The sequence below is a fragment of the Synchiropus splendidus genome, chromosome 10, assembly GCF_027744825.2.
Source record: "Synchiropus splendidus isolate RoL2022-P1 chromosome 10, RoL_Sspl_1.0, whole genome shotgun sequence".
Lineage (NCBI taxonomy): Eukaryota > Metazoa > Chordata > Actinopteri > Syngnathiformes > Callionymidae > Synchiropus > Synchiropus splendidus.
This window is the reverse complement of record NC_071343.1, coordinates 4258341-4277583: the sequence shown is the minus strand read 5'-3', so window position 1 is coordinate 4277583 and position 19243 is coordinate 4258341. Positions and strand designations below refer to the sequence as shown.

At 45.9% G+C, this 19243-nt stretch overlaps 1 protein-coding gene across 4 annotated transcripts in view; it reads left to right on the top strand.

Moving 5' to 3' along the window:
• The window catches only part of il1rapl1a (interleukin 1 receptor accessory protein-like 1a), a 196137-nt gene that overhangs the window by 84864 nt on the left and 92030 nt on the right, over positions 1-19243 (top strand). For all 4 annotated transcript variants that reach the window (XM_053877231.1, XM_053877229.1, XM_053877230.1 and 1 more), the window contains exons 3-5: positions 3574-3859; positions 11261-11447; positions 13850-14003. In XM_053877231.1, the coding sequence (XP_053733206.1) occupies positions 3574-3859; positions 11261-11447; positions 13850-14003 (627 nt within the window). The remainder of the gene's footprint in view (positions 1-3573; positions 3860-11260; positions 11448-13849; positions 14004-19243) is intronic.

Sequence of the window (19243 nt, the reverse complement as noted above, 5' to 3'; positions counted from 1 at the left end):
GTCTTTTCTATAAGAATACTGTTATTATCATGCGTACTACATGACTTAGTATTTGGGAGAAAGAAAAAAAAGACTCGAGTGTTGGTTTCATCATTCCGCCGAGCAATCCTCCCCGTCAGGTCCAGGTATATCCTGAACAAATATTCTTCACACCCTTCCTCCGGTTTGCCCTCGGTGCCTGTGATGTGACAGTGTCGGGGCATCAGCAGTAAAATAAGTACTGCAGAGAGAATTAGGAGGTAAAAAAGCAGACGTGTCAGTGTGACAGCTTGTGGGAATGTGTCCGCACAGGAAAGTTCCTCACCTCATTGTCTCGGAGTAGATTTAAACAGAATCATCAGAAAAGTTGTGAAGTCCCTGCGGTGCAGCAGCGATATTGAGATAGTTAGCGCCTGCCTGCCTGTCTGTGTGTGTGTGCTGTCAGCGGAGAGTGAGAGGTGGCCACTGCAGTAGTCCTCCAGCTGGAAGCATTGATTATCCAGCGCAGCATGGGGACATGTGAAATGTCAGCCTCTAATTGAGTTGAAGAAAACATTTTAGGTTTTAAACATAAATATGGTGCCCTCTGACTAATGGCCTTGGCATTAGACGAGTCCCGTCGGGCGCACTGTGAGAAGGGAATCGACTCGATGGCGTGTTTACATCTGCTGGAGTGGCGTCGTCCTCGGCCACTCGACAGCGGGTTAAATCGCGTGAGCGCTTATTCATGTAGAGAAGACGGCGTGACTGAAGTGTGCAGTCTGAACACAAGATAAAGGAGTCCGTCACAGGAATGCCTGCTTTCCAACTAGAAATACGGTTGGAGGAAGAGGAAGCACATATTCGCGAAATGTGTTGTCTGCGTATTTCCTTGCTTCAAAACTTCTACTTCCTGTTTACCTTCAGGGAAGCCATCTTGGAGCGCACACTTTCTGGAATGGAAATCCTATCACCAGTGCGTATAACTGGGAATTTCCTAGTTCTGACTAGAGCGCACCCATCGGTGTGACTCGGAGGCAACCCAACCCCCCCGTTCCATGGTGTTAGGAAAGTGGACATTGGGTCCTAAACTGACGCCTTCTGCGTTGCATGTTGACCTTCAACTGAAGCACACGTTCCGCCTGACACGACATATCCTGACTTGTTGGGATGGCGCTCCTTACATTGTACTTGCAACGTCTCAATCGCTCTATAAAGAGCACAGCCACATATGACTTTATCCATAGCAGGTGACATCCAACTTAATTCAGTGAAGCGAGATTCCGAACACCTATGCATCAACATGCAACGCGGAAGGCTGCCTTTGGCGTCAGTGTAGGACGCAAAAGTCCACTTTCCTAGCGTCAATATATATTACGCCACATGAAGCTAACAAGGGAGAATCTCTGCCTTCTTCACAATCTTGACATCAGGTGACACTTCGGTCGTCTTTCCCGCTTCGCCGCACAAGCCCCGCCCCCCTTCCCTCCGTCCTATTCAAACATGTAGCATTTCCACGTACATTTGTGGCAAGGTGCACATTAACACACCGAGCGTCCGTACAGGCAGTGCACACTCGGCACCTCTGCACACACACACACACACACACACACACACCGAGACACACACACACACCGAGACACACACACACACCGAGACACACACACACACGCGCGCGCGCGCACACAGGACTTCCAGGGTAATTAAAAGTATTAATTACAAGCAAAGCTTCTCCCTGTGCGGCTCTGTATCACTCACAGACTGGCGCACCGCAGGGTTCTTATTACTTTATCTCAGCGCACTCTCTATCTGGCTCATCCCGTCTGACTACACGTGTACTCCCACCAAACACACCTGCTGGATCAACAAAAGGAAGCTAAGTGGTCAGAGACTAATAGCAGCCTCCAGTCAACAGAGGATTTCAGCAGGGGAGCGAGGGAGCGCTCTTCCCTAAATGTCAGAGGACAATGCATTATTGTTTCCGATGCCCTTGATGCCCTCTGCTATACACCACTTCTGGAAACCTTGTAATCTTATCTGCGAAATGAAGCCTTTTACCTTCTGAGGCCGGCTAACCTCGTCCAGCCCGGGTGAACAGCGGCATGCATTATGTAGAAAATAGATCTGGACTCCGATTGAGCGTGAAAAAAAAGCCCAAGGAGAAAAGCTGCATCTGTTCATGGCACTGTCAAGACAAGGAGCACGCCGCGCCGTAGACTCCATTCTCTGTTAAAGATAAAGCCGCTCGCGCTCCCCCGGCCCGCCAGTTCATCGGCGGTACTTGATGGAGTATGACATCATTTATGGAGATATTTTCCAACTCATTCCCAAATGTCACAGAGGCTGCATGTTGGGAGATTGCAGGGGAGAGTCTGAGCTGTCTCCTCAGTGGTCTCGCTGGCACTGAAGTGAATCCAACCCCAAGGTAGCGAGAGTCGCGAAGCGTATCAAATAATGCTGGAAAACACTGTTGAAATGTATTATTTACAGTGGCCGCAAAGGTCCGCTTTTAATGGCGGTGTATTAACCCAAAATGAAAATCTTTTCCGCCTGTGCTGTCATTCCTGAACACAGTTCATGTCGATTCAAAGCAATGCATGATGCATTTGGTCACCAAATACATTGATATAGCTGTTAGCTAGTTAACTCACTGCGCTAAATGACCGTCTCAGAACTTTGCAAAAAGAAAAATAATGAGCTTTTTATTTAGTGCATTTGAGTATTACCACACCAAGGATACTACAGACAAATGACAAATGAAGTTTCATGAAACAGTGTCCTGATTTTCTGAGGCCACCAGATGGCGCTGTCTGCTGTAAAATGTTTGCACTTAAACTTGACTTGAAGTAATTCAATGGAACCTCACATCAGCTCTCAACCAAGAGCCCCATCTAGTGGCCTCTGAAAATGAGGACACTGTTTCATCAACCCTGCAATGGTGTTTCACGACACCATCACTACTACAGACCATATACTGGCAGTTTACTTTCAATTTCGAAAGTACACAAGTATACTCATTTATACACATGAAGTTCTCTACGTGTACGTGCCATCATTTCACCAAGGGTGCTCACGTTGCGACGGGTACGAAGATCGTATTTGCTCACCACCAAGTCACTGGAGCTATACTACATTATATATCACATATGCACTCAACCAACATTGAGTTATTCCATGAAGGTACTCTCCAAGTCTCATCTTAAGCTCCAAAATGGGAAGAAAACAACATCGGAGTTGAAGCTATTTGACAGTAAAGTCACCAATCACCCGCTCCCATAATCCTTTGCACTGTTAGCTCCTGGATGGTCACAGTGATACACTTGAAACGCACAATAATAACATGTATAATAACTGGTGATGGTATCGTGAAAGAGTGCTGCAGGGTTGATGAAACACATCCTGATTTTCAGAGGCCACTAGATGGCGCTCTTGGTTTAGAAACAATGTGAGGCGTCACTGAATTAGTTCAACTCCAAACATTTCACAGCAGACAGCGCCCTCTGGTGGCCTCTGAAACTCAGGACACGGTTTCATGACACCTCATCTACCCATCTCTAGTAGTAAGTGTTTTCTCAGCTGTTGAGCTCATGAACGTCTGTTGCTTGTCTGTTCCAGTGGATGGCTGCACCGACTGGTCGGTGGACTACCTGAAGTACCGCGTGCTGCAAGGAGAGCCGGTGCGGCTGAAGTGCGCCCTGTTCTACGGCTACATCCGGGCCAACTACAGCCAGGCTCAGAGCGTGGGCCTCAGCCTCATGTGGTACAGGAGCTCGGGTCTGGGCCACAGCGATTTCGAGGAGCCCATCTCCTTCGATGGTGCGCGCATGAGCAAAGAGGAGGACGCCATATGGTTCAGACCCGCCGACCTGCAGGATGTGGGACTCTACTCCTGCGTCCTGAGGTAAGATGGAGAGCAACGCCGTGTGCGAGTGGTGCAGAATTTGTTTCCAGAACTATCTTTGCAGACACTTTGTTTATTTTCATGTGGCAACACAAGCGTTTTCCTCATTGAACAAGGCTAGTTCTATGTCTCTTCGTGTGATTCTCTGTGGAATCCTTGTTTCAGCAAGCAGCCCATGATTGATGTGATATTTCAACATGATTCCGCTTCCCATTAGAAAACTCTGACGGCAATTCATTCATTATTTAAGCCCCTTTGCAATCAATTTTGTGCTTTCATTTATTCATTTATTTAAGATGTGTTTTGAAGTTTACTCGCCTGCAGGCGTTTAACACAGTTGCGTTTTTGACGGCCGCAAACAAGGCTCAGATTTAATGGTTTCACTTCTGTTTGTTTCTTCATCCAGAAAAGCCTGTTGACGTGTTCATGCTTGACCTTTAACCCCTGCCCGCAGAGCAACGTTTCTTTTGTGGAGACAGATTTAGAAGGACAGCAGAGACTGCATTTGCAACACAACAGTAACTGGTGATACTGAAGTTTGACGATGATGTTGGGAGGTGATGAAGAAAGTGCAGGAGGGACGGAGACAGGCTTGATGTCTGAGTGGCATCGAGCTTGAGAAGAAGCCGTTGTAGTACTGTAGTGGTTACTGCCATGATGTCTATGTAGAGACTCAGGAGTCAGAGATGAAGACTGGAAATGACAAGGTCAGGGCCGCTGCTAAAGTCAGGAGTCAAGTTCGGCAGGCTGCATGGAGTGGACATGTAGAGAGGAGAGACAGTTGAGGACCAGGAATGTTGGAGCCAGAGATACCAGGAACAAGTAGACAGACATTGTGAACAGAGGTGCGGAGTCTTCACTTCATAGTTGAGAGCTGGGTAGTTGTGTGGTTGTACAGTATTGAGATCAATGAGTTTTTTTATAAAAAAGAAAGAGGAGTATACTTGGACTATGATGTTTGCTGATGATATAGTGATCTGTAATGGCACGTTCAGACAAATGAGCTCAAGCATTTGGGCTCAGTCCGACAGTGATGGACAACAATTAAAATGGGTGAAGAGGAGAGTGGAGGCACGGTGGAGACACGTGAAGGACAGCCTCTTTAGGACAGTGGTGAGGTCCTCCACGATGTGTGGTTTAGAGACAGAAGCTCTGACACAAAGACAGGAAGTGCTCTAGGAAAGACAAGATTATAACTGTGGAGAGGAGAGACAGGAATGTTATACGTGGAAGTACCAGGTGAAAGAAGGAGAGGAAGACATCTGTTGATGTTCATTTGTGTGACAAAGGAAGACAGGAAGAGGTAGACAGGTCTGACCCGGGTGGAGAAAGAGAAAGACGAGGCATCATGCTGGAACGTTCCTGATACTGGGGCAGCAGTAATTGTTTGTAAAGAACCAATACATTAGAAGTGAGAAGCCAAACAGCTGTGAAGAAGCTAATGGTGGTGGAGCATATTAGCAAAGCCGATGGCACTCACCCAGCACAAGTGAGACTTTGGTCCTGCGCTTGAACTAACGCGGCGCTTCATTTGACTCCAAATTAAGTGAGTGGTTGAGCTATCATAACAAAACATCATCATCATTTTCAGTTTGTGAGCGTCACGGCGCGCTAACTTATTAACCTTTGTGCCGGACAACATCCGTCTTCCAATGGCTCATTGCAACTCCGCCATTTGTGAGCTTTCTAATAAGCTCTGTTAAGGGCCTCAGAAGGAAGCTTGCAGAGTCCATGGAGTGTGACCAGGGGGAGGGGAAGGAGGGAGGGCAGGGATGTTTGTGATACACGAGGCTGAGCATCATTCCATTACTGCACTCTGTAGGACTCGCCCTGCACAAACGTTTCCCAGAGAGTTTCCTCCAACAAGATATCACGCCTTCCTTCGTATTTTAAGCCTTTATTTTGGCGGTGACATTCAGGAAGTTCCTCTAATCATTAGGAGTGAGGGGTTTGCTTCTGAGCTGGGGTCAATTCTCTCCTCAGAAGAGCAGTTGGTGCAGCTCGAGGACCCTTCACTGAGATGCCTTGCAGGCCAGAGGAACACAAGCTGTTCTGCTCAGGAGGCTCCAGCCTGGAATTGAATGGCTTCTACTAGAAAATCAGAATAATTTAAAAACATACAAAAGCTAACACTCGGAGAGAGCAGTTCCCGGACAAGCCACTGGTTTCGTAAGGAGCCCAGCAGGAAAGTAAGGCGGCGAACTTGTCTGCACGACACACAGAGTAAGGGCAAGTCAGTGAGGCAGCAAATGCAACTGTCCTTGTTCCACTGTCAGCATTTAGGGTCAATGCTGGGACTCCCAGTTGAGAAGCACTGCTGCAGTTCAAAGATTCAAGGGTTTAAAGTAGGGCTGCGAGTAACGATTATTTTGATCGTCGACTCGTCTCTCACTACTTTGAAGATGAGTCGTTAAGAATAAATATACATTTTACAATTGTTATTGTTCTAATCAATGCATGTTGTGAACACTTGTGTGGTGTTAAATGCTGAGTTGAAACTTTAGATTAGAATTTTCATTTATCAAAATGTGGTGTGAAGGGTTGGTGTCCTTTGATGTGCACTTATGAAAGGGTTTTGACGTTGTCGGGTTGCGATTGTCACGTAGTTGTGATTCATTCACACACTGACGGCAGTTGGTTTTGTGTAACGTGTCTTGACACAACAATCATGTCTGGAGCAGGGATCGAACCAGCCCCCTCTTAGTCTCAGGTAAATGAGGAACAAAAAGGAATATGGTCTTTCAAAATAAGAGCATGCAACAATGAGACAAAATAATGTTTTTTCCGATGAAGTTTGTACGTACTGTGCTAGTACTGTGCTAAATTTAATTTGGTAGGTTTTTCTCTTATTTTGACGGGAATTGATTTGTTTAGTTCTTTCCCTCTTCACCTCTTCAAAATAAGAGCCTGGCGACCGGACTTGACCAACATGCCTTCAGGTGATGCCGTGTTCCTCTTCAGCATCCCTGTGCGATGTCGGAGATCATGGTTATTGAGCTTCAATGTCCTCAGCTTCACTTGTTTCATCGCCGCCTGATGGAAACTTGGGCTGCAGAAATGCGCCCGCTCTCCTTGCTATACACACACACACACACACCTACTTCAGTTCCATCTGACAAATGGTGTAATAATTCCACTAATGAGTCTGTGTTCCAAAGTGTGTGAAGCCATGTTTGCTTCCTTCCCCTTGATGATATTATCTGGCACGTGGGATAATAACGCGAGGAGAACCGCGGCGTACGTGAGCTGCAGACTGATGTCTGAAATGGCAACGTGACGTGAGCGACGTCACGGATCGTGGCTGACCCCTGGCTGTCTGTCAGTCAGACCCCCAACACTGACACCTGCTGCTGTGAATATGCAACACTAGATCCACCATCATCTCTCACTGTACCGAGGATATTTATACTCATCTCTCCTCACCAGTGGGGGGGGCGAGGACTTGTGAATTCATGTGTGTGTGTCGACATTTGAGAAGTCGACTGTGTGCATGCACTCCTTTTAGAGAAGGTCAGAAGGACATTGTCGGCGCGATAGCCTTTTATTTATCTTATATGTTGAACAAATGTTGGGTATCTTTTCAATTCCCCACAGGTTCTTCTACGTCCCGCTCACCTCCACAGCTTCATGTGGCCACATTTGTCTTCATAGCGTTAGTGTGTGTGTGTGTGTGTGGGCCACTGTGTTTTATGGGCGCAGGGGGTCAGTGGTGTTTATGTGGGTGAGGTGACTCCCTTATCGCTTCCATAACCTGAGTAGATCATATGAACCCCCGTCATTTACAGTGAATGGGAGCATCTGGCAAGCAGTAAATGTAATGAAATGAAGCGGCGAAAGGGAGCACACGCATGGCGCTTTATTTGCCCGACCAAGTGGATGACCACGTCTGGTCACTCAGGCCAGAACGAGACACATGTTTCGCAACATAAGTTCCCAATGTCTGGCAATGGCTATTAAATTGTCAAGTGGGATGTCAATTGCATGTCTGAAATTCTGAGGCTGCATGCATGAGTCATAACTGTTGAATTATTTATCAAACCCTCAGATAGATGAGGCATTAATTCGGCTGTTATTAAATTCCGGCTGTGATTCTACCGCACACTGTGTTTAAGGGGTGGAAGTAGTGAGGAGGATCGTAAGGTCCGGCAAAGTCTGTGAGCGTGAAATACTTCTGAACACAGAAGCGGCGTGGATGTTGTATTTTTATTTGTTTTTTCGTATTACATATTACATTTTATATTACATATTTACATGTTTTCATATCTGGTGGCTTATGAAAGCCGATAACCAATATATCAGGCCGATATTCTGCGCTGAAATGTATCTGACTAACTTGCAAAAACGGTTCAATAACTTTTGTGTAATGCTGTCGGCGGCCTCACCGACAGATTAAGGGAGAAAGGTAGAAATGAATCCATCACCGATGAAAACATGCGTTAACATAAACATGAAATAAATGAGCGGCAGGCTAAACCCTTAAGACAAGAGTGATTGGACAAATATCGGCAGGGACCGATATGACAGAGGCAGATAGAGATGTGGACCAATAAGGCTCAAAAATGGCAGATCTCGGTTTACCATTAACCATAAAGCCACTTTTTTGTGTATATACCTTTGGTAAATGACAGAGTAAGTCAGGCACTACATGGCTTGATGTGGACGTATTGTTCATGCTGAAAAATTTCCAGGTTTACGTTACTTTCACACACTCATTTCTTTTCTTAACAGTACTTTCTACTCCGTTCTAATGTGGAACTGCCAGCAGGGGGGTTTTGTGTTTGTCTTTGTGCGTGCTTTCGTCCTCACACGGAGGGAAATCCAGGTTGTGACTGGCTCTGAATTTGCATGAGGTTAAATGCTTCGTTGGTTTGTGTCAAATTTCTGGGCTGTGTATCTTGAAGAAGAGAAAAGTTCGCATTTTAGTTCCGGATGACTTAAGCAAATTATGTTTGTGTGGCACATGGTTTGGGTTTCAATGCGGTTACAGTGGCTTTGCAAGAGAGAGGAAGTCGAAGGGAACACAGGTTTGACAGTCGACAGGATTGTGCGCAGTAGTCCAACTGATAGTCATGCTGGGAGGTCACACTCCGATGTTTGTCTATTGGTTTTATTTGAGGCTTTAATATGGAAAGGAAAGGCCTGGTAAAATGCAACGCAAGGTCTCGGCTCTTGATTCTCCAGTTCACCCTGGTTTCACAGTTATTGTGGTCGTAATGCGGAGGATAAAAATCTTTTTTCAGACGGTGTATAAACATCCTGAAAAGATACTAGCCGTCCATGGTGTTGCTCTGAAAGAGGAGGCTATATGAGCGAGGACATGAGAAGAAAGGCAGAGGACCAAGGATAGAACCTTGCAGGACCCCAGTGACAAGTGGATGTCAGTTAACCGGAAGCTGAAGGTCAATGAGGGAAGATTTAGAAGGACGTGTGGATCAAGAGTTCTTGATGTTTCGTCGGCAAAATAACGACTCATGCGTTTGTTCTGTACTTTAACTCTTTCAGAAGCTCTTTCTGGGTTTATTAGACATCAGCACAGATCATTAAAAGGAAGTCACATGGAGAAATAAAACCATTTCATGTTTAACCTCCTCAACAATTTCAATATTTGCTTATTGGCACGTAGTTCAGCTGGTAATTGATTTTACGAACTGGAGCTTTATTGACAAGCCCGTCCTGTTGTGGACTGTGGCTCTGCTGTGCGTGTTTCCCTCCTCAAGCCGTGATGAAAAGCAGTAGGATTACTTCAAGCATCGGGTAAACACACGTGCAAATAGACGTCTTTGTCGGCGACTCTGCTCCCGCGCGCTCTCACCGACACAGCGGCCAGATGTTCAGTCACTTCCTCAGACTCATAACTGCTTTATCATTGCTGCATTTCTGAAGAATACACAGCCTGTTTTTGATTTTATTGGTTTTCTACAGGGATAAGCTGCGAGTGAGGAGCATCTTTCACCTCTCCCTGCCCTTGTGCACAAGAGGGGAAGTGTTTTGGTGGTTGCTAGGCGACCAGGAGGTGGGGGCGGGCTCTGCTGGTCCAGAGGACTTTCTCCTTGTGATGACCAAGCAGCTTTTTTCCTCCCTCTCCGGGTTTGTCTTCCGTCTGATTAGCATTCTCCGGCCGGCTTGATCCCCCATAAATCGGACGGTTGTCTTGAATGCGAATCATTGACTTGCTGAAGCTGCTGAGTGCGTCATTATTGCTAACCCCACTAACATTAAACAGATGTGGCGGCTGAAGTGGAGGAGGGTAAAAAGAACGGCATGAAAGCTGCATGCAGGCGCCTTCACAGGACTTGTCTCCATCATTCTCTGAAAAGGAGAGTGCGCCAATACATTCAAATCTATTCGACTACAGTGGAAAGACTTTGTTACCAGAACTCTGGGCAAGAATAAAGCGCGGCCAGGAACCAGCCGCCCTGGCTTCAAAGTTGCAGGGTTGAAATCGGTGTGAAATATTCAGCCAGGCTGCTGTTGAACCGTGGGATTTGCCGGACCACTTCTCAGCCGATTATGCCAGAGTGGTTCGGCGTCACTGCTCTAGTGATGACACCGGACCTGAAGCTGCTTCTCCTCGGCTGTGACCTTGACCTTGGAATGTGGAGTCAGTGACATAGAAAATGGCGCAAAATTAGGAGAAGAGATTTCAATTGAGAGCACGGCTTGGGTCACATTTGTTGATGCTAGTTTAGGATATTTATAGGTGGTGCTTAGACAAAGGAAGTCACACTTCATCCGACTCCACTGTTCCCAGTACAAACCTTGGATACACTCAGGGCCTCCTCCTAGTCAGACGTGGTCTGAAGACCTTGACAGGAAGCTGTTTGGGCAGTTGAAAGTATCTGTCTATACTTCTGTCCATCCATCCATCCATCCTATATCTATCCATCCATCTATCTGTCTGTGTGTCTCTCTGTCTCTCTGTGTGTCTCTCTGTCTGTCTATCCTTCAATCATTCATTCTATATCTATCTATCTATCTATGAATCATCTGTCTGTCTGTCTGTCTGTCTGTCTGTCTGTCTGTCTGTCTGTCTGTCTGTCTGTCTGTCTGTCTGTCTATCTATCTGTCTATCTGTCTATCTGTCTATCTGTCTATCTGTCTATCTATCTATCTATCTATCTATCTATCTATCTATCTATCTATCTATCTATCTCTGTCTCTCTGTCTCTCTGTCTCTGTCTGTCTGTCTGTCTGTCTTTGAATCCAGCTAATCTTTCTATCTAACAAGAACGTTGCGCCACAACATCCGTCCCGGTGTATCACCCGCTATCTCCGCTAACGCCATGTCAGTGATGACTTTCCAGTGGAAATCGTTATTTCTCATTTTCACCTGTAGCTCAGTCGATACTTCTGCAGTGTCATCACGCAATATTTAATTCCTCCGCGCTGCTCTTCCCACAGAAACTCCACGTATTGTATGAAGGTCTCCATGTCCCTGACGGTGGCTGAGAACGACACAAGCATGTGTTACAACTCCAACATGAGACAAACGGAGAAGGCAGAGCTCAGCAAGAGCAAAGACATCCTCTGTCCCAACATCGACGACTACATAGAACCTGGCAAGGAACCAGACATTGTCTGGTACAAGGTGAGTGTGGGCGAGCACATCTGCATCCCATTTGCATGGTTTTGTGTTTGTCTTTGTGCCTGCTTTCGTCCTCACGGGGGGGGGGGGGGAAATCCAGGTTGTGACTGGCTCTGAATTTGCATGAGGTTAAATGCTCCGTTGGCTTGTGTCAAATTTCTGGGCTGTGTATCTTGAAGAAAAGGCTTGCATTTTAGTTCCAGATGACTTAAGCAAATTATGTTTGTGCGGCACATGGTTTGGGTTCTAATGCGGTTACAGTGGCTTTGCAAGAGAGGGGACGTCGAAGGGAACACAGGTTTGACAGTCGACACGAAGCATTGTGCGACGTCACTCTCTGCCCTGCGGAACAAGTGGTTGTGCTCCACTTTCTCTGGCTCCCAATCTTTATTCAGCGTGCAGCTCCTCCTCTCTCACCGAGGTTCTTGCCTTTCACAGGTCAGGAGTAGCCCGCAGACAACCAGTGCATCCCAGTGAGGAACTCAGGCCAGACTAATCACAGGCAGATCAGCGGTAGATGAGCTGGCAGGGCTCGACCTCTAGCTTTTTTCCAGAATTCAATTACAGCGCAGGTAATGACTGGGAGTCCTGAAACCTCCAGTTATTTAGACCACTACAGCGCCAGGTTGATTGAATCTGAAGGTTGCCAGGAGCAATGGTGGCCTGGAATCCGCGGAGCAGTCCTGCTCTCTGCCAGGGCCCCGAAGATCCTCTGGTCCCACTTACGCCAACACGACGCAGTGAAAACTTGGTAGACAGCAATAGCTGTCCTGGGCGAGTGCGATCGAATTGAGGATATTCAGTTCAGTGCAATAAATCTTGATCAAATAAAAATGATTATGGATGTGGCTGTCATTCCACCGTATGGATTTGTTTATTCCACTTTCCAGACTATTTGCTCTCTTCAGTCTTATACACACGAAGGGTTGGCAGTAAATCCCTTCTGACTCGGAGTGAAAAAGGTGGCTCGGGCTCTGTCACTCGCTCACGAAGGTGAACGTGTCCGACAGAAGCAACCGATTGACATGTAAGGTTCATGTTGAAGTGCGACTACATGAGGCAAACTGTTGCGCTACAATACGGGACTGAGGGATGCAACATGTTTAGGATGACACGGTTGCAGCTTCAGCTCGACAAGCAAACTGTTTTACACAACATTGTCACATTAAACTCAGAGCACAGATTTAACTGTGATATATGCAGTGAGAAAATACCTCAGCAAGAGGAAATGGAAGAGTAGCCTAAAGAAAAGGGCTACAATCTGCTTGTCGCAGACTTCTCTTCAACCTCTTACTTACCTCTTACTTTTGACCACATGGCCACATGACCTTGAGATATGGAGGCAAGTTGCTTTGGTAGATGGAAACCAGCGACTATTTGGGTGAGACAAGTGAGGCCAAGTCACGTTTTGGTGTGAGACAGTGTGGTGTCTCACACTGTTGAGGTATGTGGTACCTCTGACTTCTTCCCTTAAAGGTACAGTAGGTGAACATCTGAGCAAGCTGCAGGTTGAATTCTAACCCTCATTCTCCCAACTCTCCCCCAAAGCCGTGCCCCTAAAGCTACTCTGTGAACTGGTCACTAACTTCTTCTCATTGCAGTCAGACTGAGACAGACAGAAAAACATTCCCTAACCTCCCTTTAATAGCGAGGCGCTACTTAGCTGTGGCACAAGGGAGACACAAATGACCCGGCGTCCCTCCAAACCAAAGTTGCCTCCTGAAATCGAACCCACAACCTTCTTCCTCTGAGGCTGCACAAGTGAAAGAAAGAACACTGAAGCCAGGAAATAACTGTGACATTGAAGTCTCACACCGTGGGGAACTGACACACTGACCTGTGAGTCAGTTCCTTTGAGATGACACCTCCATGGTGTAGGAAGCTGGTCGTGAGGAGACTTCAGGACCGTTGGCTCTTCAGATATGTATTTCTTCTGCTATGGCAACAGAACGCTGAGCTGCGTCTCACTCTGGTTAAGTGCCTCATAAATAGACATTGATTTATTGATCTATTTGAGATGAATAAATGTAAATGTGTTAATGTTTCTTGAATTACAGCTTCCTATTATATAGATGTTGTTGAACTGTTGTGGTGATGACGGAAGACACATTTTAGTGCTTGTGATTTGATCTGATCGCTGGATGTTTCGCTCTCAACAATGTGCTCAGTGATGTCGAGAGCGGTGAAGCTCTTATCCTCCTTGTCCTTCCTGCTGGCTCTCCTGGGTCCAGGAGTCAGCCATCTTACTCCATTAAAGACAAATTCAAAAGCGACCTTTCGTAAGTTCATGTGTTTCCCGCACTCCTTTAAAAAGATGAACGACGGTGACAAAACCTCATAATAGGATGGAGTGCCTGCTATTGTTTCACTCATGAACGTTGCCTCTCTTTGACTCCCGTCCGCAGGAATGCCATCCGAAGCAGTGGCGCGCGAGCGTCATCCAGAAGCGAGACATCCTGTCCTTCCAGGAAGTCAAAGAAGACGATATTGGAAATTACACCTGTGAGATACAGTTTGGAGGCTTTCTGGTGCGGAGGACCACCGAGCTCACCGTCACAGGTCAGCCTGAAACGTGTTTTGAAAGAATACGTCGAGGCGCTTAATAGCTGCTAAGTTAATGTAGCGAGAAGCAGGCCGCGCTCAGACGGCTGAACATCGCTGGTTACTGCCGCAGCAACCTGCTGTTGTGTTAATTGCTGGGGGAGGTTGAGGCTTCCGTCTCTTTTACTAATTCAGCACCTTCCATTCAACCAAGAACTGCTGAAATATTTAAGGTAAGGGGCTGAAAATCCTCACGCAGATGGCTCTGGAGCCCGGACCAACAGTCAGGAGATTCACAGTGGTTCCGATTCGCGCTCGATCTTCACTTTAGAATGAAGGTCTGACCAATGATGGCGTCTCTTCTTTGGAATTCTACAGTCAGTTCATGGATTATGACGTTTATTCAGGAAGCAAACACAAACTTGCTTTCATCTTTGAGCTTTGCGACATAGTAGCGTGTCATTGTGGCCCTTTTATTCAACTGTATTTGACTCACTGATCTGGTCTAAGAGGGGACGTTAACATTTCACAAAGTTAAACTACACTTTTTCACACTGACCTCGTGTTAAAGAGGGGTTTCATCTGCGCCAAATCTGCCTGGATTTTTACCTCTTTTCCTTTTTCCTTCACCATTTATTTGCTTGGTGTGACTCTGCTCATCGCCATTCTGCCTTCCTGCCCGACATTTTGACCTGAAAGTTCCGTCATGACACAGGACATCAAATCTTTATACGGCTATAAATATACAGAACCCACATTAATAACACAGCAAGAGAGAGAGAGGGAGAGAATGGGGAAGAAAGAAGGGCGAGAGAGAAATCCCTGACGTGAGGAAATTGCCTTTGAATGTCGATACGTAGCAAACCTGACTGAACAATGGTGTACAGAACAATAGCAAACATGTAAATGAAAGTTAAAAGCTGAGGGGATAAATGGAGCTGTCAGAGAAGACGCACTCCGTTTTCCGTCCTGCTGTATTTACCCAGCGCTTGAAGCTGAACTGACGGCTGGACGAGCGCCGCCTCATCACGTTGTTCAGCGCAGCTGAGGACGTGTTTGTGATGGCGGGTATTTCATGCCCTCCTTTTGTCGATTAATCAAGCATGAATGTATTTTCCCGCTAAGTATCCTGCAGGAGAGCATCAGCACTATTTACCGCAGCCTCCCCGGGCATTACCATCATGACTCCATCTCATCTGCAGCGCTGCCACCGTCCTCCAATTACCATCCATATGCGTTTTATTGAGGCACTTCTGACTAATACATTGTTTTACATGGGCGATCTTCAATTAGGGAACGCATACAAACCCATTACCAACATGTAAAAATGGCCCATTTGAGCTGAGTCAAACATGAATGGAAGGAATTAGGTATTGTTTCTTTACAGCCAACCGTCCATTGTTTACACAGGACTCCTGGGTTTATATTGAGCTGCATTGTCTTATTGTTGTGGAACATCTGTTTGCCTGAAATGTGTGCAATACTTTTGTTCATCTAAAGCACGCAGGTCAAACTGAAGGCACGGGGCTCTGTTTTCCATGACAGTGCTCAAATGTTGCCATTCTTGTGTGAAGTGTTTTGGCACCAACCATGGAGATGCACTATGCTAAAAGTAGCTTTCAGTAGCTAGTTTCCCTTTGATGGAAATGCCAGTTACGGTTCAATAAATATGAGTTTTGTTTGCCACTGTGCTCTGGTCCAGGTCTGGCCAACCTGCAGCTCTTTCCCCAGTGTCATGCGGCTCTTCACCGAATGAGCCGCTAAACTGGCTGTGATTTTAGTCAGGTTGCTGTTGAGCTATTCCGGTGTATGTCAAAATGTTGTTCAAAAACTTTGACTTGCATTTAACATAAACATAAACAATAAACTGGGGGGGGGGCTAGGAGCACATTCAATGCCGATGTGAGAATTGGACCACCATCAGATCCACGATCCACGCGAGTTACATGACTTAGTTCCACATTTGACACTTCCCCAAACTGAAGGTCTGGCATGTGTTTCACCTGTGGTTCACTGTTGATGGTGGTGAAGTCCGTTGAATTCAGTGCAGTGAAGACGAGACGCTCCAGTCTGCAGCGTCGCTCACACTCATACACCAGGGCACGTTATTGGTGGCATGAGCCACGTCCAAAAATAGAGAAGTCAAATAAATGGCCAAGACATTTCTATCTACGCCGCTTGATATTTCGGAATTAAAAGGGAATTTAAAAAATACATGCACAAGAGACATACGCCGGACACAAACCACACAGGCATGTGCTTTAACCGCTATACTGCCGCTAAGTCACGTGACCATCTGTTCAGGTGAGCCTCACAGCCTGACATGTTTGTAGCATGTGGCTCTGTTCGGCAACCCAGTCAAACAATGTGGCTCTTTGTGACTCTTTGTGATACCACTGCTCTTGTCGCTGGTTTTCCACCCGCCAAAAAGATTCCTGTGGCTTTCAAGGTTGGGTTGGAAGAGCGAACAAATCCTTGTAGTTTGAACACTTGTTATGGAATTCCTTGACATAAATACATAAATATGATCTTCACACTTGCCACCAAAGTTTAATGCACTGCGAGACGCCAGAGTACATCAAGATGGTGATGTTGCTAATCCTCTCTAAACTGGACAAGTCAAGTCCAAAGCCAAATCCAAACCTAAAACAAGGTTTGTGCTCGACCAGGAGATCATCTGAACCCTCCATAAATAAAGGCAACACAATACAGCTCTCTTTCTCTGTTCCCACGTCTGTCGCACCTCATCCTAAACGCAGACTTGCTTGTCTTCACTATAGAAGGCATTAAACTCCTCCTAAGTGGGTGTGTGAGATCACACATTGTCTCCAAAGCCACACTTCCCGTGTTATTTTACGTGATAATAAAGAAAGATAAACTCATTAGAGGGTCGCGACAGGGCCTTATTATACACATGCCCGGCTTTATATTTGTATTCAGGAGCTCAAGTGAGTCTCCATCTGAATCACAGCCGTTTATGCAGTCCATTAGCATCAGACTTTAAAACACTCCAGCTTTTTGTTTAATCAAAGGACTCTCAGTATTTTATTAAAGGGCCATGTTGTTAAAAGAACCGATTTTTTTGTACGTCTTTTGCAGAGAGGACGTCCTCTCGACTTTTTTTAAAGCCGGACGTGAGCGCCAAATCGCTTCTTGAGCATCCGCGGCTCCTCGTCCGTGCACCGACCCCACGGCCACCGCAGATTACTTTGGAGAACTTAATGTTACTTACAATTACAACGGGCGCCAGAAGAAAAGCATAAAAGGTCCCCTTGTTAAAAGTGCCGGCTCTGAATTGGTCTTTGTTGTCGACCGTGTTTAAGAGCAAATTGTGTGTGAGCGTGTTGCCTTTTCCTCCTGTGAACCACATAACGGCTTCCATTAGTGGCAGTCGGAGAGCCACAATCTGCCGGGTCAGACTTGTAATAGAGGTTAACTATGGGTATAAACACAGACGGGCTCAGATCGAGCGGATCCAGAGGCCCCTTAATAAACCACGGACTCTCGCTGGGTTAATAGAAATGTAAAAGCAACACAGACCTCTTGTCTTGGTTGATGTTCGCCGCTGTTTGGTGCCGGTCCTTGTTTGAATGTTCTTATCTGGCTTTGTGTGTGGACAGAGGTGAAGGGGGTGCAACACCGGAGAGGGATACTCTATATTTTCCTCATCCTGGCGTGAACATGAGTCAGGAGGGTTCATGGTAAGATAAGCTTAAACTCCTGTTTGCTGCTTTTTTTATGGCAAAGGTTGAAGACTTTCTCTTCACAAAGTAGTGCAGCTATTTCAGGGGTTCACAGGAAACCACTGAACATAATGTAGTGTGCGGAGACAAAGGCATGGCACGTACCCAAATACTACCTTGCCAAAAGTCAAGCTGGGTTTCCATTATCCTTCTGCATGTGCAAAGTCTAAACAGTGAAAAATTGGAATCTACTGTGTTTCCAGAAACCAAATATCGCTGACAGGTTTTTAGGCTCTCATGAAGAGAGTTTGACATTGATACCAGGGTTTTTTCTTTTTTCAGATTTTCTCAGTTTAGGGGACCCCAATCCCAGTGCAAAGGAGTGGATATATATCACAGGGTTCTCCTCTGCACTTTTGCTCAGGTCGCACCTTTCCTTGCAGTTACACATTGACTTATGGAGGCCATAATAAGCTACAATAGGTATCACGGAATGATAGAGAGGCAATGTACCCACCTGCTCGTACCACTCTTGTTTATTACTGCGTCTTCATACGGGGACATTACAGTTTTGGCTAGCAGCACCACGACACTTTGTTTTCGACTAGCTCCATGTGGGGGTGCTACCTGCACCGTCTTGTCGTGCCATCACAACATCACACCCGCTTCAGTGACAGCAGAAGAGTTTCAGAGCAGCGAACAGACAGAAATGTACCTCGCAAAATCAGTTGAACAGATTTCTGTCTGACTGGAGTTTCATAAGGCAGGAAAATCAGACACATTTTTATTCATAGATAGACAATAATAGTAATAATCGCTGTAATAACTATAACACTGTAATAACTCAAATATCACGATACTTGATTTCGCAATATATTGATATTTCTTTTTGAAATATCTGCAATACTTGTGTCATATTGTCTTGATATTTTAAGTTGTCTGTAACAGTGTTTAATGCTTAGATACTCGCTGCTACAGTACTTCTGTGACGTGTCTAATACTAATGTTTTCTCTTTGGGCACTGCAGTTATTTTGTCGGGGAGCGATTCATTCCTCTGTTACGGCGTGAAATTTAACTGAAACTAAGTGGACTGAGATTATAACAATAAACTCATTTTCATCTGCATAATATTGTACTTCACTATCTGATTTTCCCCCTTAAAATGGTGGCTCTTATTACAATATGTTGCTGAACTTACGGTATTACAATATTTTAAAATGTATGGCATCACTACTCCTGTATCGGGGTATGTATCGGGGTATGTATCGTATTGCAAGATACCTGATGATACTCGGCCCTACAAAATACACCTCAGAGAAAAGCTCCGGCCCCAAGAAGAAGTTGAGAGAACCGTCTCTCTCCGGGTCTTGACCTTGACCATAGGGCCCATCGCACAATCTTACTTCAAACTAGTAATAACCTTGCGCAAATCATGTTCTAATGGAAGCACGATAAAGTGCGTTTCGTTGAGAAACTGCACGGCAACCCCACTACCAGCCGACTCCAACTGAGGGCCCGAAATGAACTGCGCTAATGAGCGGGTGCTTGGATGTACACCATAGACCAACAGCACA